The sequence below is a fragment of the Anas acuta genome, chromosome 3, assembly GCF_963932015.1.
Source record: "Anas acuta chromosome 3, bAnaAcu1.1, whole genome shotgun sequence".
NCBI classification, from domain to species: Eukaryota; Metazoa; Chordata; class Aves; order Anseriformes; family Anatidae; genus Anas; species Anas acuta.
In genome coordinates, this window is record NC_088981.1 from 37,043,039 (window position 1) to 37,070,678 (window position 27,640).

The window sequence follows — 27,640 nt, forward strand, 5'->3', positions numbered from 1 at the left end:
GGGGGGGACCGAGAGGGAGGGGGGGGGGGTGCGGGGACTCACACTTCTCGCACACCATGGCTGCCCCTCACAACACCCGCCGCCTTCCGGGCCCGCCCCGGAGCTGACGAGCTGTTCTCGCCGCCGCTTCCCGTCGCCGGGCGGCCCCGGTAAGCGACCGAGGGGGAAAGCGACGGTGTCAGGGATAAGGATAGGGACGGTGCTGGGACCCTGCTGCTGGAGGGAGAGCGGGGAAGGGCGGCGGGGGAGGCTGCTCCCAGCGCGGGGTGCCGGGTGCGGGGCGGGCGGTGCCGCGACATGGCCGCCGCTAAGCCCTGGGCGCTCGCTGCCTTGCAGGGCGCAGGATGCGGGATGCCGAGGCCAGGCGGCTGTGGGCTGCCAACCTGCTCCGCGCCGCCGCCGTGCCGCTGACAGCCGTCGTGCCGGCTTTCTTCATGGACGGGTTCTCGGTTCTGGGGACGCACCTGGCCTGGCTGTGTGTCTGTGCGCTTTGTGTCGGGACCCTTAACGTGGGCTTGTGCTTGGTCCTGAAGCCCAGCCTGCCCCCTAAGAGAAGTTCCGTGGCTAACAAGGTAAGCTCGTGCTTCAGTTACTGCCAGCCGATGCGGAGGGGAAGATAATTTTTTCATTGATCTAATCAGATGAGAAAGGAGTTGGAGTTTTTGGTGGTGAATCCTTGTTTTCCATGAATGAGCTGAGTGTGGCCCCTGTTGTTAAATATCCTGAAAATATTGGAGAATTTACTTCATTCCTTACCTGCCAGCAGCCCCCTGGGTGAGCAATTCCCTGCCCGTTTCTTGTCGACACGCTGTGGGTCCCTGGTAACACCAGGGCAAAGCGGGACGGACCCAGAAGTCATCTCCTGGTCCAGGCCTGACCCTCAGCGTTACAGACAGACACTCTTCTCCTGTGTCTTTACAGGTTTGAAATCGTTTCAAAAAGAAGAGAAATAGTGTGTAGGATTTGAGGTGCGAGAGAGAGAAGAGCGATTTAAACAAAGTTGGCAAGCTTTAAAAAGCGAAGTGAAAAAGTATTGCAGTGATCGCATTGCTGTGCATGACTATATCAGCATGCAGTATATACCTAGGAGAAATTGTTTTGTAGTTGCAGACTGTAACTGAAGCATTAAAGGTATGAATCCCAACATATTAGGCTTGAAGAGGGCAAATTCAGTGCAGCACACAACCAGTCCCTTGAGGGCAGCTCGAGAGTTGTGCGCTCCCCACGTGCTGCTGGGTGGGACAAAGTCAAACACTCAGGTGGTGACTCTTAAAGAGTTAAGCAGACATCCCAGAAAGCAGCATCTTTGTATGTAGCACTTCTGCCTTAATATCCTGCTGACAGAGAGGGACGTAAAATGCACAAAGTCATCATGGAAAACAAGTATTTTAACCATCTGTGACTTGAAAATGAAGTGGGCATCGTGTTCTAGGTGAGATTTCATCCCAGCCTACTGTAAGGAACGAGTATCAAAAAGGTGTTCAAGTGAGATTATGGGTTTCCATCGGTGACCTGACCAGAACAGACCTAACCAAAACTCTTTATCGAGTGTCTGTACTTCTGTCCGATACAGTGAGTGCCCAGAAACTGTTTAAATTCATGGACAGTTATTGGTGTTTTGCAGATCTGTGAAAAGTCGTGAGCGTTTTTCAAAGGGATTTAGAATTTAAGATGCCAAATTCAAACCATAGAGGGTTTTATTTCATATAGCTTTATGTATTATGTTTGATTTTGCATGTCTTTTTTCATGTTAAGTACTTTGTTGCTTTTAAATACTTTTTCACATTCTGTAAAAGATGCCTTTTAATGAATGGATGTAATGCTCTGATGTAAAGCACGTAAAAATATCTGATGAAAACTATCTCTGTTTATGTTGTCATTTCCAGTTGTATTTTTTGTATGTTTGTCTTAATATTACAAGGTGGGTGAAAACATTTTAGATGGAGTGAGTGTGGTCATTTGTAATTCATTATTTAAAGTATTAAACATAAGGAAACCTGTGTGGAAATGCACCATGCTGTTATCATACTATGCTGTAGCTAAAATTAAATATCTAAAGAAATGTGCAGTGTGCAGTGCTGTTGATAAGATATTGGCTAGGTATGTAACTTATGTTCTCTCTTCTTTTGAAACATTATTCTGATATTTTATTGCTCTTTTTTAGATATCCAGATTTCTAAAATGCTGTATATACTTTTTCATGTCTTGCATACTATTTCATGCGATTATTGTTCTTTATGGAGCACCTCTCATAGAGTAAGTCAGAAGACCCTATTTTTCTCTAAACGCTTTAAGGGGGAGTTCTCCTTGCTGATATTGGTATAAGTTCTTGTGTGTTAGCTGGCACATTGGATATATAAAGATAAGCTCCTGGCTGGGGGGAGAAGGATGGCTGTCTTTGTGTAGAAGTTAGCTCTTACAGTTTCTCTGTATTTGGAGAAATGTTTCAAGAGACAGTTACAAACAAACACTTTTACTATAGTATTTGTTATACTTATGGGTACAAATATTTTTCAAGTTTCATTTCGCCCATAAGCTTCTAAAATATGCATCTTGCTTATCTTTCATCCTTTTGATATTAGTATTTTTGATTTTTAATGATAATTAAGAAAATAGGAGAAACATGAAGCAACCTAACTGATATTTGAGAGAGATGATCAATTACTGACTAACAATGACATCGTCTAGTTTGGGTTTGTGGTTGCTTCCAGAATGTCAAACTAGAAAAATGAATTGAATATTGAAGTAAATACCCAAACGTTCTTCAGAACTGATGTTATGTATGAGGTATATAATGTATTTTTTAAAATGTTGCAGGTATCAGGCATTAAAGTAAGATGCTACATTGCAGTCTTTGTTGAGGTAACAAACAGATACCAGATTTTTTTTTTTCTATTTTTCGTTACTATTTTAGAGTAAGAAGAAAAGACTTCTTCTACATGGGGCTTAAGAAAGCATGCATGCTTTCACAAGTTGACTGAGAGGGTTTTTCCTAAATCTTGGAGCTCTTTAAAGAAATAAAAAAAAATAAACAAAAAATAGTAGCTTTACCTCACTTTATTTTATTATATTGCTTCTTCGTAGGTCAGTGACTGAGACATTTTTGTTTGCAGTTCTCCTGTCTACCTTTACTACTTTACAATGTTTATGTATGCTGGGACCAAACATACAAGCTTGGATACGGGTATTTAGTAAAAATGGGTAAGTTCCATTTCCACCGTGGTAAAATTTAGAATAGAGTGAATTAACATAAATGAGATATCTTTTTTTTTTTTATTATTTTTTTTTTTTTTTTGAAAAGAAAGAGGAAAAAAAGGAAGCTTCCTGAATTATGGGTGCTTTTTCACTTTTATTTTTTAGGGCCTATGAAAACTTTTCTGACAAAATTAATAGTTTTGAAGATGCTAAAAAAGTTTTCAAGTGAAATTATGGGTTTCAGTCGGTGACCAGAAAACTGACTTTTTACATCTCATATATCCAGAGACTAAAATCTTGCTTTATTTGTTTGAAGGAAGTAAAGTTTCAAATGAGCATTTTAGTGATATAAAACCATTTTGCTGGCCAGTGTGATGATCATTAAAGAGAAAGGAGTCTTGTGACTGAGCTGCATAGGGAAAATCATACCTTTATAAAGACAGTGTTTACAGTAGGAATAGTAAGCCAGAACAAACACACTTTTAACAATATTTTTAACTTGGGTGTAATTGTGAAAATAATATATAATCTACTATGTTCATAAGTACATAGTCTTTGTCAGTGCTCTCTTTCAAATTTCAGAGAAAGCTGTTTTCAAGCATTATTTTTTCAAGAGTACGTTTAAAGGAAAATGAGTTTTTTTTTATTTTTTTTTAACATAGTAAAAGCTCTATCATTACCATGTATTAATGATAACTTATTTTTCAGAAATATTCTATCTCTTCTGCCTTTTTTCGCTCATTAAGTAACAGGAACATTGAAAGGCTGGGACTCTGAAACCTAAAGAAGCCCTACTTATGCTTGAAGTTTAGTAATAAGATCTTAGCCTTCATTCCCGTATAACAGTTCATAAGGGCAAAGTCTCACCTCCAAAGAAAAGGAAAAGTTGTATAACTCTGCTGAGCTAATGAGTTGCTTTTGTTTTAAACTTGCATAGAGAAGGTCAAAAATAGACTTTTTATAATTGTTTCATGTATAGTTTTTTGTATTATCTCAGTTCTCAGCTTACTGAAAATTATCTTAAATGCTTATCCAAGTTGGTTATGCTTGCTTTTGATTTTCAGTGGAGGGAGTGAATAGAGTAATAGAGATGACACGTTGCAAGCCAAAACAAATCCTTGCTGATTTACTTAGTCATTATTGGAAGTTTTGCAACTGGAAATCATAGGTGAATTCAATTACTACAACAGATGTTTGACAGCAGTCTGTCTTTGTGCTAGGTTAGATTTTGAATGCGTGTCTGTTTCTTGCCTAGTCTGGATCCCAAAGTTGTTGCAGTATAATTATTGCATAGGAAACAGGTTTGTCTTGCTTTGACGTTTTTGCTGTGACACTTTGTATGTGTTTCTTACTAGTGAGCCACGTGATGTTATCAGAATAAAATGCGTATTTAATGACGCTGTTTAGTTAGACTGCCCTTTGAACAAACACAGACTACAAAGAAATACTATAGCATTTTTTTTATGGATTGCAGCAAAATGGTCTTTTACAAAGAATTCTGTTGGCTTTTCATTTGACCTCTTGAATGAGTTCGGAGGTCCTGCACTTAGGTGTTAGCTGACTGTAATAAATCACGCCTACAAGGTTGTTTCCTCTGACTTAATAGTTTGGAATGAGGTGGGACGGGTTGAACGGAGTAAAAGGGCAGTCAGGTGAGATCAGCACGGCTGTGTGCCTTGAAAGACAAGTGTACTGAATTGAATTGCACTGAGACAGCAAGCTGGGAAGTCTGATTAAGAACACAGTGTAGAATGAAAGAGGAGCTTGTTTACAAAAAATGAGTACAATTTAGACTGAAGTAATCGTTGACACTTAATTTTTGTTACTTTCATTTGCCTGTGCAATATTTAAAAGATGGAGATGTGCTTGTGCTTTTGTCTTCACAGAAAAATGGAAAAGGGCATCTCAAAAAGTTTATTGATGTATTAACATCTATCACTTGCTTACACTTAATATTAATTAGCCAGCTATTGCTCTGGATACCTACTCGTGATGTTACATTGAAGTAACTTGTGGTATATAACCGATTGATTGCATTGTAACAGCTGTGGTACAATTGTCATCTGCTGTAAACAGATTGGGGATCATTTTGTGAATCTTCTAATCAAGTGATCACTCCTAAGAAAGCCAAAAGATCAGCCCATCAGTCTAAGTCACCTCACCTGTAGGGGGCAGATGCCACATGCCAGCTCAGGATGACGTGACCTGTGACACTGCAGGTTTATTGCTTGTATTAGCAGTGTTGGGGATGTTGGTGGATGAGGAAGAGGTTATTTTGTTGGAATGCATGAAACACAGTTGTAGCTCAGGCAGAAAATTCCACATGCTTCGTGTTTTCAAACTGAGTGCGCTTTTTGAACAGATTGAACCAAATGAAATAAAAGCTCAAATTTCTTAGAATTGTTTAAAGAACAATTTGCTCTTGCCTGAGGAGTCTGTGTATACATAGAAAGTGTGAGAAAAGGAAGCTTGTGCATTTTGCATCATCAAGACTTGAGTTTTAAGTGGGCTGTACATAGGGCTCTTCTTCTCACCGATTTTCCATTTGAGAAGGGATGGGCCCACTCTGTCTGTCTCTGGACTCCCTGTGCTGACATGCAGTATGATGACACTGATCATATGCTGTCGTGTGCTGCTCTGAGTGGATAGAGAGAAATAAAAGCTGTGGGAAGGCACATTGACACTAATGGAAGTAGGAGGCTTTAAAGGGTGTTTCAGTGGTTGTTGGCTAAAATAGCCTCCCGCATAAAAGTCTAGAAGAAATCAGCTTTCAATTGCCAATTTTTAAATTATTTTTTACTCTTCCTTTTGAAGACAATTCATTTCAAGTCCCTAATCTGAGCAATTGTGTTGAAACTTCTGGTGTCATAACAGATGTAAGATGTTACCTGGGTTGGGAAGTAGATTCTATTTGGAGCTTGTCCAAAAATACAGTATAAACCAGTAGCTTTACAGCTGTGTCCAGTTCTCATTTCTCTCATCTCATCACTTATACTGTCCTGCTTACTCTCACAGATTTGGGAATGTCCTTTGGAAAGGTGGGCATCGTCAAAGTGCTGTACTGCTTTGTATTTCAGTACTGCCACAGTGCAGAAATTCTAGATCTTGTCTGTCCAGGAGCTGTCTTAATAAATTCTTTTATTAACTAACCTCTTAACTCAAACGTTATTTAGAACAGCACTTAACTTGTATAATTAATGGGGTTAAATAATGATTTGAGGTTTTAAAAGGTCTTTATGCCACTAGTGATAATTTATCTTCTTAAATATCACTGGTCTTGCCTGCAGAATCATTTCAGTTCTCATTTATTCGTGGTCTAAAAATACTGAAATCTATAAAACATAAAGTTCATAAATTTTTCTACCATTGCTCCTCAGGTAAAAGAAGGATTTGTGTGATGCATCAATGAATACCTGTAAAAATCCTGATAGGTGACATCCCATGCAGAAAAGAGAATAATCAAAACATGGTTGCTGTGATACGATATTGGAGGACACGGCATGCTGTGTTGGGGTAGCCGGTGTCCGTGCTGCAGAGGGGATGAATGAGAAGCTCACGTTGTTGCCAGACTGCCAGTGGCTGTCCTTCACTCAGGCACTGCGCCTTGCTAATTCTGTTGTTTTGCCTTTGAACTCGATCTGGTGCCTCCATCTGGTGCAGCAGGATGTGTGTGGATTTACCAGATAGGATGTCTTGTGAGGTATAAATGTACCTCAGTCAGTCCTGGCTCTTTCACTCCTTCAGGGCTGTAGTGAATGTTCTCCTCTCCCTGCTGGCTCACAACTGCCTGCTCAGTTACTCAGCTTCTGGAAATAATTTACAAGTTTCAGTGTGCAGACTTCTATTTATTTGTGTTTTTTAAAAGTATTTAGAATTGCGTGCTTAAACCTAGTATTATAAGTTACAGGGACGGGGTTAATGTAGAAGAAATAGTGCCTGTTTCTGCCCCCAAATGTTAGCATTGAATTATAAATACTGTAATCTGTATGACCTTTAGTTTGCAAACAACAGAAAATGTTTGCCCTACACTTGTATTTCTGTCAAATATCAAATGCAGCAGTGAGTTACATGTACTCAGAAATGGTGTGAAATTTTGGACTCTCCTAAACAAGGGTTAAAGGTTTAAAGCTTTCTTGTCATGCAACCTAAACATTATTTTTGAAGATTGGGGTTTACTGCTGTCTAGACCTCTAGCCATAAAAATGCCTCCCCCCCGTTGTTTTTTTTCCCTCAGTTGGCTAAAGTTATATTTGTGTTTATAATTTAAGATATAGCGAATCTAGGATTCAGATCTCTCCTGTTATTGATTTGGAGCAGGGATCTGAACCCAGTTCTCCTGCCTCTCAGAACTATGCCCTATGGTGTTCTGAGCTGCTCTTCTCTTTTCTTAACTTGTACAAAGAACGCAGATGCTCATGGCTTGAGGAAAGCAAAGCAATCACTTGGGAAACTGATAATGGACAATAAGTGCTTATCTAATAAGCAGAAATATGACTTTTCCAAAATTTTTCCTAGTGGTAGGAGGCTATAAGCTCAAGACCAAGCTCATTCATATCTGCTGTGGTACACTATGCACCATGATTGGTGATGCAAAAGGAAGCCTTCAGCATGCAAGAAATACATCCTGCTGCCAGTGTAGTTGAACTGGGATGCAGTGTGACGTAAGGGCTGTAACATGCAGGCTGCGTTTACTTTGCAGTGTTTCTTTTCAGTTCATCTAAATTTGCTTTGCAATATTAACATAGTGGACTTCTCTTTTAAATTTCAAATTGTCTTAGGCATGAAACAACATATCTATGCCACAGAGTACTTTGTAGTCCCATACTACCCCTTCACCTCTGTTTTTCCTTGCAATGCACATGGTGTTTTTGTGATGTTTTAACTTGCTGTTATTATGGTGTTTCAAGATCAATAGGAGTGTTTTCAGGTAAAATAAATTAGTTTTTTCAGTAAACACCTCAAGGGAAAAATATCCTTAATAAGTGGTATACAAAGATTGTGATTATAGTGAAAATATGCAACTTGCATTTTACATATAGTTTGTATATATCTATTAGGGGAAATTTGCATGCAGTTTATCAAATATGTTGACTATTTGTTTGTAATCTTAAAAATCTTAGGAGATATCAGATCTAACATTCTGAACTGGTGATTTTTGCTGCTGTTGAAGTCTTGTAACACACTTCTCTTGCAGAGCTACCTCCATCTGGGAAAACAGTCTACAGATTACTACAATATGCAGTATACTAGGAGCTTGGTTTGGAGCATTTCCTATTCCTCTTGATTGGGATCGACCTTGGCAGGTTAGTATCTACAGTTTATCATAAATAGCTTTATTTTCTGTATATAAAGCTACAAAATTGTCCTGCAAGCTACACAAAATTGCTCTGAAACTGTACAGGTGTACTGGATTTACTCATATCCCTCATACCCTGTTTCTGTAGGGTTGTACCAAACATTTAAAATGCCATTAGAAGCATCTGTGCTTACAGAATGAGGACATAAAATGCAGAATTTTTGACCTTCCTTCTTAAGAGATTCTTTGTTATAGTTATGAGCATGTTTGCTGCATGCAAGTTTTCTCATGAAATAGAGCTGTAAGGGTTTTGATATGAAGAAGCTAGACAAGGAGGAAGAGAAATGTGAAATGAAGATGGCTCCAGGTTTGTCTACCTTTAGTCCGGTATCTTTTATTGCTTATGGGTAGGAAAGGAAAGATGCTCTCCTAGTGTATTTTAGTTCCACTCTATCTTCCATAAAAGCACTTAGCAGAATGCATTTAAAGTAGATTTGGATTGATTTGTGGAAATGGTGCAGCCAAAGCACTGTACTGAAAACTTATCTTCTGACTTCAGGGGAAAGCAAGGATTAGCTTCATAGTTGCACAATAAAAAATGTGAAACTGCCATTGCAGATTCCGTTTTTCTGAATTCACATCTGTGCTATTATCTTTGTGTTTGTTTGGCATGGAGAAATGTTTCTATTAAATATAACCAAAATCTGCAATTGCTGTTAAATGATGATAGTGGTACCAATTCTTCCTGAAGATCCTCAGTGGATATTTTCTTTCCTCAGGTTACCAAACTCATAAACTCTCAGCTGAGTAGCACCTAGCAGGCCTGTTCTTAAGCAGACAGTTTCAAAGGTTTCTCTCAGAAGTCGGTATAGCAGGCAATGCTTTTCTGTCAGATATTGTAGAAGCATTGTTGCCTAGAGCTGCAACAGGAGTTTGTCTTCCAAAAGTAGAGAACAGCCTGTTTTATACCATCAGCCTTTCTGTACACCAGTGTAAAGAGACATTAACATTTCTATTTCAAATATAAGATTAGAGGAGTAGAATAACACCCTAAGTACAAAACAAAGTTTTCATCCCTGAAACAGCTTGCTTTTATTTTTGCAAGTTATTTCACCGTCAGTCTCACATAGAGACTGACTAGTATTGGCAACTAGTTTATTGTTGCTGGACTTTCGTGAATGTCATACAGAAAACCAAGGGATTCATTGAAATGCAACCTCATCTCTTCTTGCAATGACCTTTTTGCAATGAGACACAAGTGCTTCTTTTCTTGCTCAGCTAGGATTTTAAAATGGCATGTCACATCTGGCAAGTTTTGTTTTATTCACATGCTTGCAGTTAAAATTGTCTGTGTCTTCACTCACTGTCATTTGTGCTGTGAGTCAGTCCATACAATTGCTGATGAAAACTTGCATTTATACAAGCATATAATACCATGTTGTCCATTCCCCTGCTTTGTTCACATCTGTCAAAAAAAAAAAGTCCAAAATGCTCTCTGTCTCCTTTTCGCTTGGTGTAACTCACTGAATTACTCTACATGTTGCATTTGCTCATATAGAACTTCATCTTCTGGAGTAAAAACTGTTGTGTATGAATAATAATTCAGAAAATAATAATTGATCAGAATTTGGGATTAGAGTGACTCCATGTACGTGAGTTTTGGATGATACTCAGTAACTTAAATGTAATATTGAGTGCCATCTGATACATCCAAACTCCCGTGGGACTGCTGGATATTTCACAGGACATAAAAGGAAACCCAGCACCTTCCAGAACAGTAGACTGAAGAGTAGGATGGACTCCCATATTTAGGTAAATGAATACCATCCGCAAGTGTGAATGCTCATCTCTTTTAAGAAAATACATGCATGTGTACACACACACACACACAAAATCTCTAATAAGCTAATATTCTATGTATGAAAACTTTTATGCACTGATGGTATAAGGAAAACTTAAAGAAAGTCAGTAGATTCTGATTAACAAAGCAAAGACATTTAATAGCTTAAATCAGATCACTTTAAGTACAGTTCATTTCTTTGCTTGTCCATTCCCTCTCTCACTCCACAGTAGGAGGCAGAAGTTTGGTAATGGTCTGGTGGCTTTCACTGTTTGAGAAGTCTTCAAAGTCATACAAACCAAATGTAACTGACTGAAGTTAAGCTCTGGAATCTATACATCTAAAAAGATATTATCTGGCTTCTCAGAACAGCAAAGCATCTGCAGAAACCTCAAATACCATAACTTGTTGCTATTTCTGGGCATGAATGCTTCCCAGGGAACTCAGGAAGCAGCAAAAACTGTGGGTCTGTATTTCTCTTTTCTTTTACCATCTCCACCCTCATTTCTGATGTACTCTTGATACCAAAGTTATCAGGGGAGAGTTTCTGACTACCAACTCCTGCATAAAAGCTTTTTTCTCTGTAGCTAGATCAGAGCTTTTACTGCTGTGTTCTTTTCATTATGTTCCCTTAATTTCTTCCCCATCCCCACTTCTCCTTGTAGGATTTAAAAGCATGGAGTGGGTGAAGAAATCTTACTATTCATTTTTGAGTCTAAACTGCTTGATCATTACTTTAATCATCATCTGAGCAATTCAAGACCTCAGATGAATGGAGAAGTTTGCTTATCACTTGTGCAGGCTGCCACTTCAATGGTCTTTGAAAATTACAGGTTTAAGTGCTAGTTCTTTTAGGATCTGCTCTATAGGGGAAAATGAAAGAAGCTCCTTATAAAATATAAAGGTTTTAAAAATTAAATTATTGCAGAAAATTGACAAAGCAAAGCACCAAAACTGTAACACATCTCGAAGGCAGAAGTAAACATCCTTTAAAGTAGCTCTCTTAGAGAATCCATTTGCTCAGAAGTCTGCAGTCATCTATTGATTTATTTTATTTTTTTGTTTTGTTTTGTTTTCCTGAAGGTGACCTCTTAAGGATTGGTCACCAAGGCACAGTGGGGGGAAAAAAACACAAGTGTCCTGGCCAGACATTTTCATTAGTTGCCCAGGAACACTGCTTCCTACTTCAGCCAAGCTGACGTGTGTATGACTGAGCTTTGTGGAAACACTGAACTTTTTGGAAGGGTTAACATGACTGTTTTGTCCGTCTGTCCCCTCCGAGTATGAATGTGATAACACAGGTTCTGGGTTGCATGTAGTAGCTCTGCATTGCTGTCTCAAATCTTCGGAGCCAAGAAACATTTCTGTCATTTCTCCAAAGTTCTGGGTACAAGCAATGAAACCTCTTTTTGAAAGAGTATTCTTCTTGCTACCTGATGTCAGGTAACTACAGAAGCTCATGGTGGACTCTTTCACACTAGTAATGAAAAAGAAGAGGTTCTTTAAGGTGTTGCCTTCTGCCTGAAGTAGAGAAAAGAAAAATGGTCCTAATAAGGGATTATGCTGTTGCTGCAAATCTGCTTGCTTTGGGAATAAAATAGTGCTGATTGCCTATCTACTGAGTGATTGATCCAAGCACTGACTTATTGATCATAAAAAAAATACATAACATAGTTATGTACCTAAGGCAGTTGCGGAAAGAGGTTCATTAAAAGAGGAAAAAAATCAAAACGAAAAATCCCCCCTCTGAAGGACATGGGTTGGGAGTGTTTTGTGTAGAACCTAATCCAGCCGGTATGCTTACAGGAACACCTACAGATTAAGCCCCAGACCAGGTCTGAAAAAATAGTGTAGATCTTCATGTAGGCTCAAAAGTAATTACAACTCAGTCAAAACTAAATTACTTCTAGGCATCTGCATAAACAAAGTATTAATCTGTCAAGCTTTTGACTTTAGCTGTTTCTTATATTAGTCTAAAACCAGAAAGCTTGAGGATTACAATTCTGGTTTTATCTGTCTCAGATTCAAGAAGGGACTCAAATGGTTTGGACCCAGGACTGGGTTTTGAGATAAGGACAAGTTTCACTAGTGCTTGGCTGCTTTTTGTTTTTGTTTTTTTGTATGGTAGACCCTTTGTTGCACACAAACTGAAAAAAAAATAGTGGAAATGGTTCTCCTCTAGAACAGAAAGTGTGCTTTAGATATTAGTTATTATGTGGCTGTTTTTCTACAGACTGGGGCATGAGAGGCTGGAGAGCAGCCCCACAGAAAGGGATCTGGGGGTTTTGGTCTACAGCAACTTGAATCTCTGCCAGCAGAGTGCCTTGGCAGCCAGGAGGGCTGACCATGCGCTGGGGTGCATCAGGGACAGGGCTGCCACCTGGGTGAGGGAAGGGATTGTCCCGCTCCGCTCTGCTCTGCTGGTGCGGCCTCACCTTCAGTTCTGTGTGCAGTTCTGGGTGCCATGGTATAAGTAGGACATAAAGCTATTAAAGTGTCCAGAATAGGGCTACAAAAATAGAGAAGGGTCTGTAGGGCAAGATGTATGAGGAGCAGCTGAGGTCCTTTGGTTTGCTCAGCCCCGAGCAGAGCAGGCTGAGGGGAGGCCTCATGGCGGCCTGCAGCTCCCTCACGAGGGGAGCGGAGGGGCAGGCGCTGAGCTCTGCTCTCTGGGGACAGCGACAGGACCCGAGGGAACGGCATGGAGCTGGGGTAGGGGAGGGTCAGGCTGGGGGTTAGGGAAAGGGTCTGCACCCAGAGGGGGCTCGGGCACTGGGACAGGCTCCCCAGGGCAGTGGGCATAGCACCGAGCTGCTGGAGTTCAAGAAGCCTTTGGGCAGTGCTCTCAGACATCTGGCTTCATTTTTGGGTGGTCTGGTGTGCAGCCAGTTGGACTCAACAATCCTTGTGGGTCCTTTTCAACTAAGGTTATTCTGTGGTTCTGTGATCATTTTAGAGGGTGGCATTAAAGCCTTGAAGACCGCTTGTTGCAAAATCTGGATCTAATGTTTCTGTTGGTTATGGTTAATGTTTGTGGTGTAACAGCGTGTTATGGAAACACAGCTGCCTCTGTCTTACAATGTAAAGGCAATTCATTATTTACACTGTTGTAGAAAAGGCAAAATTGTTACTACAAGAATACATACATACATACATACATATGCTGACACATACAGCCATTCTTCTGATGCGACTTGGTTGCTGCGTTGTGGCCTTAAAAGAGCAATTAAGGAGAACAACAGAACTGTAGGTTGGTTTTTGGGTTCCTGGAGTTTCCCAGTCCTCAGCTGTTTGTACTGGCATCTATTCCCACAGTCACAGGATCACAGAATCATCTAGGTTGGAAGAGACCTCCAAGATCACCAAGTCCAACCTCTGACCTAACAATAACAAGTCCTCCACTAAACTGTATCACTAAGCTCTACATCTAAATGGCTTTTAAATCTTAACAGAAGAACTGAAAAATTATATGGTAGTCATCCCCTTACACCATGATTCATCCTTAGATGCTCACAAACCAAAGAAAACATTTGTTCTTTAGGCACACCTCTTGCGACACACAACAAAACCAAGGTAACTACAGATTTCTCAGAAAATCTTCACTTTATTTTCCTTGTTCATGTGGTGAAAAATATTGCATACAGGGGATATTCAGACTAGTGGGCCTGTCTACATTTAAATCTAATAATGTGAAATGCATGTTTTAGCATATAACAGACAACTGCAAGTAAATAATACTTAATAGGAACAGAATATTGGTTTGGAAATAAAATGACATTCGTTGTCTGAATAGTGTTTCAGAATGGAAATGAAAAATGTGTAAAGCATTTGTTAGAATTACAGAATATATTGCTCAAAGTCATTTGGTGTCCTGATGATTCATTTTCCATTATTCTGTTGTTATTCTTTAAGTAACTTATATCTCTTAATATCTAGTTTGGCCATGCCTATTGCCCATCTGCTAGTTTTCAGAAAAAAATATTGTGGTGCAAAACTGTTGGTCAGGGAGGCCTACTCTGTGGTTCTTCCTTGGTTATGGGCTTCATTCTGCAGACCTATCTTCAGCAAAAGTAAAAAATGTAAAGAGTTGTCTTACAGGGATGCAAGTCCCTACAGTAGTTACATTTCTGTATTTAAAAAAGCAAACAAACAACAAAAAAAAAAACACACTTTTCAAGACTTACTCTGCAAGACATGTTTCAGCTTATTACAAATGTCAGACTGGTAGAATAAGTATTTGCCAGTGTTTTATGATTACTGTCAATTTTTAAAGAAATTTTACAAATATTTTTTGAGGCTTAATGACGATCATTTACCTAAGGCTATTCTAGATGATGTTCAGAAGTTTTAAAGAGTCGGGCATCCATCTCTGATTGCTTCCAGGCCTCTGATACCCAGCAGTTATGTAAGGATTAGGGCTGGTTGGGACAGTTCCAGCAAAGAAATAGGAAACAACTGCCTTTGCTGTAGTTTCTCATTTTGTTTTCAGACTGACTATTTCAGGTTGATGGTTTGCTTTCAGTAACCACTCGTGATTACCATCTGAGCTTTGCGTATCATCTGAGAAATGGAACCTCAAAAACAAAACACCACTGAAACAGAGTGGGAACATTTAGGTGGTACTAGATGCAATGTGACGCATCCTTTCTTTGCACAGCCTGAGGTAATTTAGTTGCAGAACAAGATGGTATAATTGAAGACGAAAACCTCATCTGCACGCTATATGCTGTACAACTAATATTCCAGACATCTCATTCAGCATTGACAATAACCGAATTTTGCAAGTAGTGATGTTCCTGTTTTTATTGCGTATTTTTACACCGGACTTTTTAAACATCTTTAAGTTCACTGTGTACATGCCCACCTGTTTTTTTCATAGCATTAACTTTGATCTGTAGTAACTGCTGATAACGATAAAAAGTGGCTTTGAAAACATACTCTGTCTACAGTGTTTTTATATCGCTAGGTGACAGTGAAGTATACATTCCTACTTAATACTAGTGGCTAAAACTTAACAGGTAGAACTCAAGATAGAAGTGACAGAACTCAAATGAGCTGACTGACTGCCCTGTAGCTAGCCAGTGACTCTGAATATTGGCCAGATACCTCTTGGACAGATCCAACCCAAAAAAGACTCCATGCAGAATCTTGAGTACAGATCTTTGTGGTTATTTGAGTAAGGTGAAACAGAACTACACATTTTCAGACTATGTTGCTATTCTTAACGCAACTCTGAGAGTTTCACTCCTGGTTTTGCTTTAGCATCTATTACTTACTGTGAAAGTTCTGTTGTAAAAGAAGGTGCTTTATGTGAGTAGAAAGGACACTGTCCAGTAGGGTGTTTTTTTTGTTTTTGATTTGTTTGGGTTTGATTTATTTTGTCTTATTCTGTCTTGTTTTAAACAGAGGTAGAAGCGTGTTCCACTTTAGTGGGGTTTTCATTGTTTATTTAAAGGTGTGTTTTCTTAATGTAAACCTTAATGGTGAGGACAAAGGCAGTTATGCTTGCTAGAATTTTAGAACACAAATACACAGAAACAACTTCTAGTTACAAATACCAGCCTAAAAAAAACTTTACACTTTTCTTCTCCTCGGCACGTGCTTGTCAACATATAGTCTGTACAATGTGATAAGACACTTCTAGTTAACGCTCACGCAACCAAAATAGATTAAAGGTATGTACTGAATTTTTTTAAAACAGTACAGGTTAAGCAATCTAGAATTTAAGGCATGTTAGAAACAGAGAGAAAGTCTTTGTGCTCATTTATTCAGTTTTTAAATTAAACAAAAATCTTACATAGCTTTCCAATTGACAGTCAGAAACGGATCTTTTGAAGTAGCAACACTACAAAAAAAAATCCTAGTTTAGGACTATGAGAAAAGCACTCAGCTAGAGAATGGGACTGGTTTACTTAAACAAAAATCCCAAACCAAACAGTAGATTGCCCCCACTGCATTTATGTAATTAGATGTCCAGCAGTCAGCTGCTTACTTTACAATGTCCATTAAAACTTCATTGGGGTGTTACTGCTCTGGTCTGTAAGAATCTGGCCTTTATGTCATTATCAGTGTTTATGTAATGAAATAAAATTCCTGCTGCATGCGATGCAAGTTGCAGACTCATAACAGAGGACAAAACTGTCATGCAGCCAGAAGTCTGATTTCATTAGTGCGTAGTACGGCGGAGCTCCCTTGCTGTGATCCTGCAACATGCTCTGCTTTCCATGCAATGCGCTAAGCATTCGCATGTCAGCTCACAGGTGTTCTAGAGAGCACTTGGGGAAACTGTCTCATTTATGTTCTGAAAGGCTGGCAAGTTCTGTTTTGAGTCCTTGTTCTTAAGATAAATTCTTACATATAATAGAAAGCTTGCAATTCTGCGGTGTCTGTTTAGCTAGCCTAAAGAAACTCGTTAAGTCCCATCACCGATGCCAGATGAAAAGAACAAGGGAAAAAGAAAATTGAAACAGCAGAAGTCAGGATTGTTTTCTATTAATCATTGGCTTCTGCTCTGTGCCTTAAAATTCAATTTTTGTGCTTCCTGAGCATGTAGGTGGGGATTTGTTTTTGCCAAGCCACTGTTCAGCTTCCTAGTAATCATATACAGGTTGTCAGAACTGGCCTGTTTCCACATGCATTTGATATGTAAACCGACTGTCTTGGTCTTAGGCTGTGGGGATGGTAAGCTGATGCTTCCCAGCTGCTGGGATATACAAGGTATTTCAGGACAGTTTCCTGAAGAATGTTCTGTCCTGCCTCCTACGCTCCCCATATTTTTCCCTCCAGATCAACTCCTTCCCCCTCAAAAACATTTAATTAGGCAGTGATGTCTAACATCTTATTCCCCTGCTGCTGCCCCAGCCCAAGCATGACATCAGTGATGGAGTAGGGTGTGTCAGCCTCCCCATGGCAAAAAGGGGCATGAAGTAGGAGAAACTGAGCTGAGTAGTGCTCAGAAGGAGACAGGGCTCTGTTACAAGTTGGGTACATTAAACAAGCGGAATGGAAACTGTTGAAAAAGGCAGGTGGGTGTCAGCTGCTTGGTGTTAGCTAAGTGACAGATATTTAAGTCAGGGGTGCCAAACCAAGTTTAAGAGAAAATATTGAAGACAGGGCAAAAGCAGACTGATCGTGCGAGTCAAATTCATTTTAGAAGGTCCAGTGGAAAGTGATTGGATCTCAGAAGACTGAGGCCAGCAGCTAATGCAAAGGAAAGCAATCCGCTTTCTTAGATAGACAAATTGCACTGCATTTGCCACAGAGCAAAAAGCATCCAGAAGGACTGTTATTTCAGTGCAGCTTAAGAGCCGCATCTTAATCTGTCTTTGATAATTTGCTTCTTTAGATACACCCTTGAGTGCATCTGGCTATAAATAGTCCAAAGGCCAGCAGTCAAGAACAAAAGGTGCAGAGCTAGTATCATCACCTGCTCATTTGGTTTTTGCCCTGCTTTAAGGGTTAGCAAAAATAGCATAAGCACAGCAATTCTCTTAAATCCAGGCTTTTAACTCCTGTACTTAGGGAGTTTTAAGAAGGCCAATCAGTCTGCCTTCAGAACTATTTTGGGCCATTTGACCAGTGTAAGGTAGGTGACACAAAAATAATAATGTACCTGATGACCTAGTGCCCTTCTATGGCACTAGAAGGGTGGCGTTTCTTTTCTCTCTCATTCATGGTCAGTGAGGAGTGTTGTACAGTTTCTCACCTTTAACCCTTCCTTACCTTTGCTGGCTGCCACTGGTGAGAGTTGGATTTCAGAGGTCACGCGTTAAGTGAGGCAGCCTGAAATGTCTGTGAGGTAACACTGATTTTGAAAAAGCAAAGCAAAAACCGAATAGTTCGGAGGGCAGATGGAGGTATCAATAACATTGACAGTTACATCATTCAGAAAAACTATTGAGAAACTGTGCTCCACGTCACGGTTCAGTCAGGAAAAGAAGCTGCAACAATCAACAGAGATCCTTTTAATCGTAGCAACATTTGCCCACTATACACAAAATACCAAAAGATACAGGGTGAATGGGTCATCGGGGATACTGATTTACCGGTTACAGGAACATGACAAATTCAGAGTCCGACATCTACTTACACTTCTGAAAAGCAAAGAGGCAACTAGAGATTCACCTAATGTAGGTAAAATTTAATGAAGGATCATTGATCGCTCACAGATAGAGAATTTGATGCAAAAAAGACCACTGAATTGTGAAGCCTCTGTCCATAGTTTAGTAGCTATTAGAGTGGTATTTGACTTCACCAGTGGATAAGAAAGTTTGATTGCTGTTTCCACCAAATGTTACTGAGTGAGCAGCTGGGGTCACAGGGAGGTGGTTTTTCTTTTTTTTTGCTTTGTCCTTTACACACACGTAATAGCCTGCAAAATGCTAGAAATAACTTGATTAAATTTTATTTAAAAGTTGAAAAGATCTACCTGAAGCATAAGTTTAGCCAAGGCCACAAAGTCATGTGAGTTTTAAATACATGTAATATCTTACCATGCCAAAGCATCTCAAGGTTTTTTTTATAGAAGATCTACAATGCCACTGTTAAATGAATGGAAACAAGCAAGTCTTTGGTTTGAGAGGCACCAGCCAAAACATTCTGGCAACAAAACCAAGTAGCAGAGAGACAATGTCCGGAAATGGAAGAATGAAACAAGGTCAATAAAGAGTACCTAAGGCACCTTGTTTATAGTCATCTTTGCTACACTCCTTAAGACCTCCAAATAATATATAAAACTGCGAATGCTAAGGAATGTGAAGATGAAACAGCAGAGGACAAAATAAGTTACTCTTATTCCTAGTAAAAATTACGATGATTGAAGGAGATGAATAAATACATTTCTCCGAGTGATAATGAAGTAAGAAGAACTAGAGCTAGGAAAATGAGTGAAAGGAGGAACCAGTACCATTAAGAGTAAATTCATTTGATAGTCATGAATTGCCAGTCAAAATGAAGTAGGAAAAAAGCCTGGGCACTGAGATGTGGATATATTCTTCAATGTCTAGTGCATTTCTCAGTCTCAAGTACTATAGAAGGTGGGAAAATAAAATCCCCCTTAATTTAAAAAATAAAGAATAGGAGAGTGCAGTCTGTACTCGCTTAAGAACTGTACAGCAGGAAGTGCAAAATTGACCCTGCAATGTGCAAAGGAGAATTTTGAAGAGGGATGGGAATTCAGTTTATTCTACAATAAATATTTTTAATTGCCAGCTTAGTTGGGACCTTCATCAAATGCAGCACGTAGTTGACTGGTAAAATATGCTACATCTGAGGATAAAACGGTTGCAGTTTTGTTTTGGCCCTTCCTCCGTGCAAATCCAATTCAAAAGGGGGCGAGGGGTCCATGACTTCTCTTCAATACTGGATGCTTTGTTAAAGTGAGTCAGCTGTATTGAGTCAGTTCCTTATTTTTATGTTAGCAAATAAAGCTTATAATTAAAACACTCCTAGAGTCTTCATCATTTTTATGTTTTATATTCTATGTTATATTATAAAATATGATATTTTTCCTGAACTGAGTGCAATGTTCAGTTTCCAAATTTATGTTCCCTTCCTTTTGCTAGCCAGAAAGGGAACTCATCCTTTTGCCTACTCTTCAAGACCGAAAGAAAAACCCTCTATTCATCTCAATCTCTTATTTGAGCAGTTCATTTAGACACACCTCTGAAAGTTTCAGAATGTCATGAGAAATTGGAAGGAAAGACTGAAAGAGGCAGACTTAAAATAGAACAGTTTCAGTTGGAAGGGACCTACAAAGATAATCGAGTCCAACTGTCACAAAGAAATCTTCAGGTTTCCCAACGTGTGCAGCAGAACAGGAAGTTAGGGTAGCTGAACACTTCACGGGATATAAATACTTCCAAGTTTTTCACATAGTTTTGGGAATATCAAACTAACGTCTGCAATAGCCAGAAGCCTGGTTACATTTTAATGTGTATTAATTAAAAAACTGTACAACAGCATTTAGTGTTCATGAAGATGCACGTATGACTGTTACACTTTTGGCATTTTTAGGAAAGCACATCAAGCTTTAAAGCAGAATGAGACTGCATTGTCTTTCAGTACCTAGGTTACACTGAGAATTTGTGCTCACGAAATACAAAAAACCACAAACATTCTTCTCAGTGTCTGTTTTTACCTTGCATTCTCCCCTCAGGTATGGCCCATTTCCTGTTCCCTCGGAGCTACCTTTGGCTATGTGGCTGGTCTGATTATTGCACCTCTGTGGATACACTGGAACCGGAAGCAGCTTACATACAAAAGCAGATAACTGGAGCAAAGAGAGACAAGGTATTTCTTTGTGCAGATTCCATACAGACTGTGCAAACGTTTTTTGTTGGGTTTTGTTTTGTTTTTTAGATATATATGTATATGTGTAGTCAAAGCCAGAAGACTATCCAAATTCAGTTAGAGTATTTCAGGCCAAGCATCTCCACTCAGTAGCATCACACAGATGCAGTTTCAACATGGTGCAGTTTTTGCTTCCTCTAGACTATGTAACCCTGAGAGATTGTACCTTCCAGTCTTAATAAAATATTTGTAACAGACGTGGTGGCTTCTTATTACAAGTTCATTGAGTTTGATTTTATTCCTCTGGATTTCACTGGTGGTAGAAGGCAGAATCATAGTTTTAGCTTTCACACAAGTTCGCCGTGTACCTTAATGCGTTGCATTTAAATTCAGTAGAATTTCACAGTAAGCCTGGCCATTGTCAAATGTATCTCACGTGATTAAACAGCAGTTTATGCATCTTGAGCCTATTCTCTTCTTCACCGTGTGTTTCTTTGGAGTCAGAATGGCTATAATAGCTTCATCAAAAACAGTCTTCAGTCCCTTCTGTGTTAAAGCTGAACACTCCACATAGCAGTAGGCTCCTATCTGTCAAGAAAATAAGTTAATTCAGTAGCAATCTACTTCAGCTGTTCAGATCTCTGCATGTCAGAAATTTGTTTCTATAGTGACACCACGAAGTTTGTCTGTGATCTTGAAAATTTATCTCAATGTGCTTCCTCCTGTAGGAGACACTAGATTTGTGTTTTTGCCAAAGATCCGGCATTTATTTAAGCTGGTTTGGTTTATAAAGGAAGCATATTAAATAAACTCTTTGTCTTGGCAGTGGGGTCCTCAGGCATTTTTGGTAATTAAAACAGCAAAGAAAGAACAATATAACCAATTTCCGTTTCAAAAAAAGTCTCTGTAGAACTGTCCTGATAAACAGTATCCATGCAGTGTGTTAAAACAGTGTATAGCATTCTGAAATAATTTCCTAGAAATGCTTTCAACATCTTGCTTCAAAATGGGGCTTGGACAAGATGACCTCCAAGAAGGGTCCCTTGCAACCTCAACCATTCTGTGAGTTTTTTATTTTAATTATCTCTGATTCACGCTTACATAGTTTTTAAGGAGTTTCTAGACATAAATTTAGAACTATTACTAATAAGCTAGTGCTATTCCACAGATCTAAGCTGTATTCAACAATATAAGTAAATATTGTTAACTGGTAACTAGTCATAAGGTTTCATATGCTGGCTGGTAAAAGAAATGTAAAGAAAGAAAAGTAAATTGAAAATAGATGTGATTTTTTTTGCTTCTTTGCTACTTGATTTCATTTAGGAGTATCCAGTTTACCTCTTTTGCTAATTTCTGTCCTTGCTCCACAGATAAAGGCTTCTCTTTCATATCATTCAGTCTTGCCAGAGTTTTTGGGTCATCACGAAGATCAATCTAGCAAGAAAGATTGAAGTCATGTTGGAATAGTTTTTCTAAACAAAAGTCAGCAGGTTATATGACATCCTCATTTTAGAGCATAATTATTTAATGGAATATTGCATGTTAAAAAAAAAAAAAAAGGTGTCACGTCATGGTTCAGACTGTGGATCCTTACTGATTCAAAAGCTCTAGAAATTTAAGCTGTGAGCTACTTTTAATCCAGAAGGACCACACATTTACTCCCTAATTCAGCTCTTCAGTTAGAATACCAAAAAGTTTATCTAGCAGTGACAGCAAAATTAACCCAAATATAATAGCAACATGTTGGTCACTTCATAATTGAAGGCCAGTCCATGGCCCACGAGAAGCAAGAGGAAATTGTCTCAATTCTCCCCTAGATCCTTTACTTCCATAAATAATGGATATGAGCAATGGTTGCAGGCCAAAGTATTCCAAGTAACATTGGAGCGTTATTAGATGAACAACCTTTACTCCTACAATAGTGCTATGTTAGTATGAACAGACACTTCTATTCAGTAAGTCCCATGACTTTTACTGTCCTGAGGGATGCAGCCAACCTTGCCACCCTGTTTACAATGTACAGATTTTAACAAAATGAAAGTCCCTTATTAGAGAACAACACAGATCTACTCTTTTCTGGCAATTGTTAGTGCTGTTCTGCAAAGTCAAAAGGAAGTGCTGTGCAGGTCCTGTTGGACGTGAACTTTCAGCCCAAAGAAATCATACAGTAAACTGATTGATTTAAGTAAACTAGAACAGAAACAGATATACCTGTGTTCCTACTAGTAAAAAGGGAACATTAGGTGCATACTCCTTCAACTCTGGTACCCATTCTTCCTTCACGTTTTGAAATGAAGCAGGGTTTACCACTGAGAAGCAGATAAGGAAGACATCGGTCATAGGATAAGATAAAGGTCTCAGACGATCATAGTCTTCCTGAGAAAGAAAAATTCTGTTATCTGCAATCCTAAATTGTTGCTTGTATTTCATTAACTGTATATTCAGGAACCGTACTGCTATTTCAGGAAGTTTGTTTTAGCAAACTTTCTGAGTGTTTATAACTATTCCAGGTTAGTTAGTGTGGCTGTGAGAACAAAATCTGCACATAAGAGTAAGTATATGTGAATGTAAATATAAAATTAATCTCAGTGTTAAAACCGATAGAAACTTACCTCTGTAATAGAATATGTGGAAGATTGCTCTTTAAAAAGTTTTAATTTAAAGGAAAAAAAAATGTTTACGGTCCAAACATACTTGCAGATCAAAAGTTAGCATCTGTTTTACCAAAGAAAAGTTAGCAGCTGTGACTGCTACGGAGCCACCCAGGTTATACAGAACTAGGCTAGATTAAGGCTACTTAATGCACTTAACTTAATGTGCTCTTTTGGATTGTATGTAGAAGTGATACTTGAGTTCCTCCTTAAAATTTTCTTTCCGGCTAAGAAATTTTACTGTCCTGTGCTAATGATCGGGGCAGAGGAAGGAAGGATCAGAAGGGAGCTCCTTTGTCCAGACTCTGCTTTCTGTAAGCAAGCTCAGCAAACAGCGGGAAGGAACAGGAATTAAAGATCAAGAACACTATCAAGGGAACATTAATGCCCTTTGGGAAGAACGTGTCCCTTTGAAAAGATTATTATTTGGGTCATTTAGAGCCACAGCATTTAAAGCCCCCAGTCCTACTGCCAGTGCATACAGTACCCTGGCAAGAGGTACTTAGGAGCACTGTCCCTGCTGTCAGACACAGTTTTTTATGGGGTTTTGCCTTACATTTTAGCTAAGACCAGGAGGGAATATGCCCCAGCTTCTTTTTGCAAGGATTCTTTTGGTCTGTAGTGGTGAATCAATGCCCTGGTATTCCTACCTTATGTCACTAATACTGAGCCCTGTCATTGCCAAGACGGTGAAGGATGACAGGTTTCTGCCTTCTCTTCCGCAATAAACACCAGTGCCTGGTTAATCAGCGGGCTAGGCAGCCTCTCTCTTTGCTCCCCATCTTAATTAAATCGCACAAATAGCAGAATTACTTGTTCACTGAATGTAGACAGAAATGTAATTCAACTCCATGTTTGAAACAAGCCAGAAAATCCAATTTTCGTTTCCTTGGCAGCTGTCACATTACCAGGTTATTAACCTATAGTTGCACCCTCAAAAAAGCCCTTCTTTGATTAAACATTAGGTTTTTAAGGTTGTGTCAGTAGAATTTAGAAAACATGTGAGAACTTTCTTCCTCAGAACAGCTTCTGCTAGATCCATCTTTTCATCTGGAAGTCAGCAGCTACGGGAAGAGGACTGTTAGCATGAAATGGAGAAGAGACGAGAAAAGATGTGTGGGAGCAAGCACAAGAGGAGATCCTGCGCGAGTGAGGAGGCAACCACTGGCCAGCACTCTCTGGTGTCCTCAGGTGCAATTTGGGTTATACAGACTTTGCTGCCAGTCCTATACACTCTGCAGTTTGGTCAGCAAGCCAGAGCATGCTGAACTGTAAACACGGACACACCACTTCACAACCCCAGTAGCCGAAACTACTGTGAAGCGTTTTGACAGCCCTTTTGGAAGATCTGCTGTTTCTCTACTAGTGTCGGGGTCCTGTCCTGTTTCAGAAGAAAAACCTAGTAAGCTTGTCTTTTGAGCCGTTATGGCTATTCATCATAGAAAGCAGAAATAATTTTTTTTAAAAAACACAACTGCATCTCAAAACTATTCCACATTCAATTGTTTGTGTGTGTGTTTTACATTTCACTTAGAGCCTGCTCAGAGTTGCCCCTCTGTTTTCTAGGGTGGAGATCAAAATCCTAAAAGAAGCTTCCCAACTGCAAATTAGACCGGTCCCTAGAGTACAAAATCTGCGTGCAGGAACACTCACACAGATCCGTCAGTTGCTCTCCAATTCAGCTCTACTAAATCATATGCGGGATATTACTGGAAAGGTTTTCCTAAAAAAATAAAAAGTAGTACAAAGTCCTAATTTATGCCTACCACCAAAGAGTTGCCTTTACTACACAACATGTTTCGTAAAAATCTGTCACCTGTGTTACAATACTGACTGCGTTAAATATTGCAATGGAGAAAACATTTTACTGTCACCAGAAATTCCTGCTAGTCCATTGACATTAAAGTATCTGTGAGTTAATCCATTTCAAATTACAGACAGACGGTTTCTTCTTGGCAAATACTCATCATTTGCTAATCCCAAAGCCAAGTTACCTTTGCATGATTTACTTCAAAACTTTTACATTTAGTTTAGCATTTTTAAGTCCCACTGGATACAAATCCTTGGATGTTTGGCCACATCTTGGCAGCACACGTGACGTCCCAAGCGTTCACCGGTGATCATCCGTGAGTGAGCAATTTTAGTGCTTTTTAAGGAGTGCTCATTGCTGATCTGTCCTGCCCCTGCTATTTATATGCCTCTGGATTTATACCCTGCTCCGGCTGCACTGGGCAAGCTGCGGGTCCAGCCTGCGTAATTAAGATGTTAAACTGAAGACAAGTACAGTGTGATTGGATACGTACCACAGCCACAGGCGTACGTGGTATTCGCTACAGTGACTTCACTGCATTGACGCTTGCAGAAATTAACAGAGAATTTGGCTATACCCACCAATCCTGCTGCCTGCAACAAGCCAATGCTGTCAGGCTCTCCTTCAAACCTCACCTGTGCTATGAAAAGTGTGTTCATATTGATACTCATAATGGCCTACCACCGCTTGTTTTAGTAAGACAGGTAATTCTAATGTCATCTCCCCCCACACAATCAGTTTTAAAGCATCCAAAACTTGTCTATTTTTTATCCTGGTCCTGCATCCTCCTAAGATAGAGCCTGGCTTCAATGTTAGCAGCCTCTAGTGGGCCGTCTGTGTGTTAAGGCTCCTTCTGCTCCCCAGCAAACTCCCAGAAAACAACAATCCAAACTGAAAGCCTTCTCCGGCGTATCGCTGCACTTGGTAAAAGAACCTGAAGTACCACATGAATTTAGGCTGCATATTAGAGAAGCCTGGAAAAAAATCTGATGGCTTCAATTATAATTTATTTCCTGAATCTAGTGTAAGGGAAATAAATGTGGCTTATTCTAAAATTAAATGCAATGGCAAAATCTAATTAGCCTAGTCAGTCAACATAAATTCCAATTTGAGTGCATGGACACACGGCGCTGTACAGCAATTAAACTTCCAATCTAGTTGGGGGAGGCACTGCCTATATATTTAGGCATTAAAAATATTTAAAGAATTTAAATGGAATATTTTAAGAATATAAATAAGATGGGTAAGGAAGCCACTAAGGATCAGAATATGCACTAAGCTCTCAAAAACTCCAGACTGTGCTGAAATGGCTCATTCTCCAATATTTGCTGGACTTTAAAACAAAAAATGTTCACTGTTTGCTGAGGCAGATAAATACAGATAGAAAAAAACATGCTGAAAATATAAGAGTTGTAATGACTTCAGGCAAATTGGTTGCAAGTATGTTGGCTTAATCAATGTTATATGGTGCTGTGATCTATGGACACCCCCTTGAAGACACTAAATTGCAACAGGAGCATCTGTCTTTTAAATAGTACCTCTGCAGTAACCCAGGACAGCTGCCAACAGAGAGGAGACACGGGAAAGGAGACAAGATGGAGGAACTGGTGACTTGGCTTCTCAGCTGCAAGCTGGGAAGGACTGGTTTTGGGTTGGTTTTGTTTTGTTTTTAGGAGTGGAGAAAGGAAATCCATACTTTTAAATTTTCATTTCCCTCTAGTTTTGATTTTCTACGGGTAAATCTAGCATTGCCTGTATCTTCAGCTCCTTAAAGTCTCTCCTGTAGATGTCCTTTCCATCTGCTAGAGTAACTCACTATCTGCCTCTCAGGTTTTCTGCTGCCTTGTGCTGGAGTACTGAATCACCGTTTCTCACCGTATTTTGGTTGTTCAGGTGGATTTGTCTTAATGCACCTAAAATTTGGCTATTTCTTTACCTGACTTTTAACTTCTCAAAGATAGAGGAACTTTTTTGCGTGTAGACTGAAGAATGGCCTTGCATTTCTGCAGCAGTGTATTGGTCTTCATTGCAAAGGTTTGCTCAAACCAAAAGCAGAATGCAGTGCTGTATTTCAAGTTGTCTAATTGATTTTAAATTAATACTTTTGCCCAATTCCATGGATATCAGCTGGGAGGCATAGTTAAGAACACAAAAACTGTATTCCTAACTCTGCAACTAACATAATATGTCGCCCTGAGCAAATTATTATTCTCTCTCTACTTGCATCTTCCCATCTGTTAGGGTGTCCCAAAGGGGTTTGCTAGCTTAATAATGCATTAGTCTTTGCAAAGCACTCCAAAAGCTTTTGATGTACACAGCTTACGTGCAGTGGGATATTTTTTAAAAATAAACTCAGACAAACTGAAGTCTAATGATCTCATAAGCATGATTTTGTTTGGTTTATCAGAAAACTGAATGCCGAGGTGCAGGCATACCTGTGATTGCACAGTATTAGAGCCCCTGTTTTATGGCATCCCCCTCTTCCCTGACCAAGCTCAGGGAAGACCAAGCTCAGGGAAGACTGAGGTCCTCACCCCTCTCTCTATACTGTGAGACCA

At 39.4% G+C, this 27,640-nt stretch overlaps 3 protein-coding genes across 12 annotated transcripts in view; 1 reads left to right on the forward strand and 2 right to left on the reverse strand.

The window, feature by feature from the left end:
- CRIPT (CXXC repeat containing interactor of PDZ3 domain) overlaps positions 1-213 on the reverse strand; it is a 33,427-nt gene extending 33,214 nt beyond the window's left edge. For both annotated transcript variants that reach the window (XM_068676656.1, XM_068676657.1), the window contains exon 1: positions 43-213. In XM_068676656.1, the coding sequence (XP_068532757.1) occupies positions 43-58 (16 nt within the window). In that variant the 5' untranslated portion in view covers positions 59-213. The remainder of the gene's footprint in view (positions 1-42) is intronic.
- On the forward strand, positions 1-27,448 carry PIGF (phosphatidylinositol glycan anchor biosynthesis class F). 8 transcript variants are annotated; one of them, XM_068676649.1, is made up of 7 exons: positions 1-149; positions 337-572; positions 2,165-2,256; positions 3,085-3,201; positions 8,390-8,498; positions 20,488-20,621; positions 24,294-24,746. In XM_068676649.1, the coding sequence occupies exons 2-6, from the start codon at positions 345-347 to the stop codon at positions 20,599-20,601; spliced, it is 660 nt and encodes a 219-aa protein (XP_068532750.1). In that variant the 5' UTR covers positions 1-149; positions 337-344; the 3' UTR covers positions 20,602-20,621; positions 24,294-24,746. The 8 variants fall into 8 exon arrangements, 5 of the variants coding, with proteins under 5 accessions (XP_068532750.1, XP_068532749.1, XP_068532751.1 ...); XR_011094766.1 differs by lacking the exon at positions 1-149 and adding an exon at positions 24,839-27,448 and having other exon boundaries at positions 345-572; positions 24,294-24,674; XR_011094767.1 differs by lacking the exon at positions 1-149 and adding an exon at positions 21,602-21,683 and having other exon boundaries at positions 345-572.
- Positions 20,672-27,640, reverse strand: part of RHOQ (ras homolog family member Q) — a 17,308-nt gene continuing 10,339 nt past the window's right edge. The window contains exons 3-5 of one of the 2 annotated variants that reach the window (XM_068676654.1): positions 22,833-22,997; positions 21,960-22,055; positions 20,672-21,205 (exon numbers count right to left, since the gene is read on the reverse strand). In XM_068676654.1, the coding sequence (XP_068532755.1) occupies positions 21,173-21,205; positions 21,960-22,055; positions 22,833-22,997 (294 nt within the window). In that variant the 3' untranslated portion in view covers positions 20,672-21,172. Of the gene's footprint in view, positions 21,210-21,959; positions 22,056-22,832; positions 22,998-27,640 lie in introns of both variants that reach the window. The other variant, XM_068676653.1, reaches the window with a different exon arrangement.

Coding starts and splice junctions, on each gene's coding strand:
- PIGF (XM_068676649.1), top strand. CDS start 345: ATGCGGGATGCCGAGGCCAGGCGGCTGTGGGCTGCCAACCTGCTCCGC. Junction 573..2,164: donor GAAGTTCCGTGGCTAACAAG/GTAAGCTCGTGC, acceptor GCTCTTTTTTAG/ATATCCAGATTTCTAAAATG. Junction 2,257..3,084: donor TATGGAGCACCTCTCATAGA/GTAAGTCAGAAG, acceptor GCTTCTTCGTAG/GTCAGTGACTGAGACATTTT.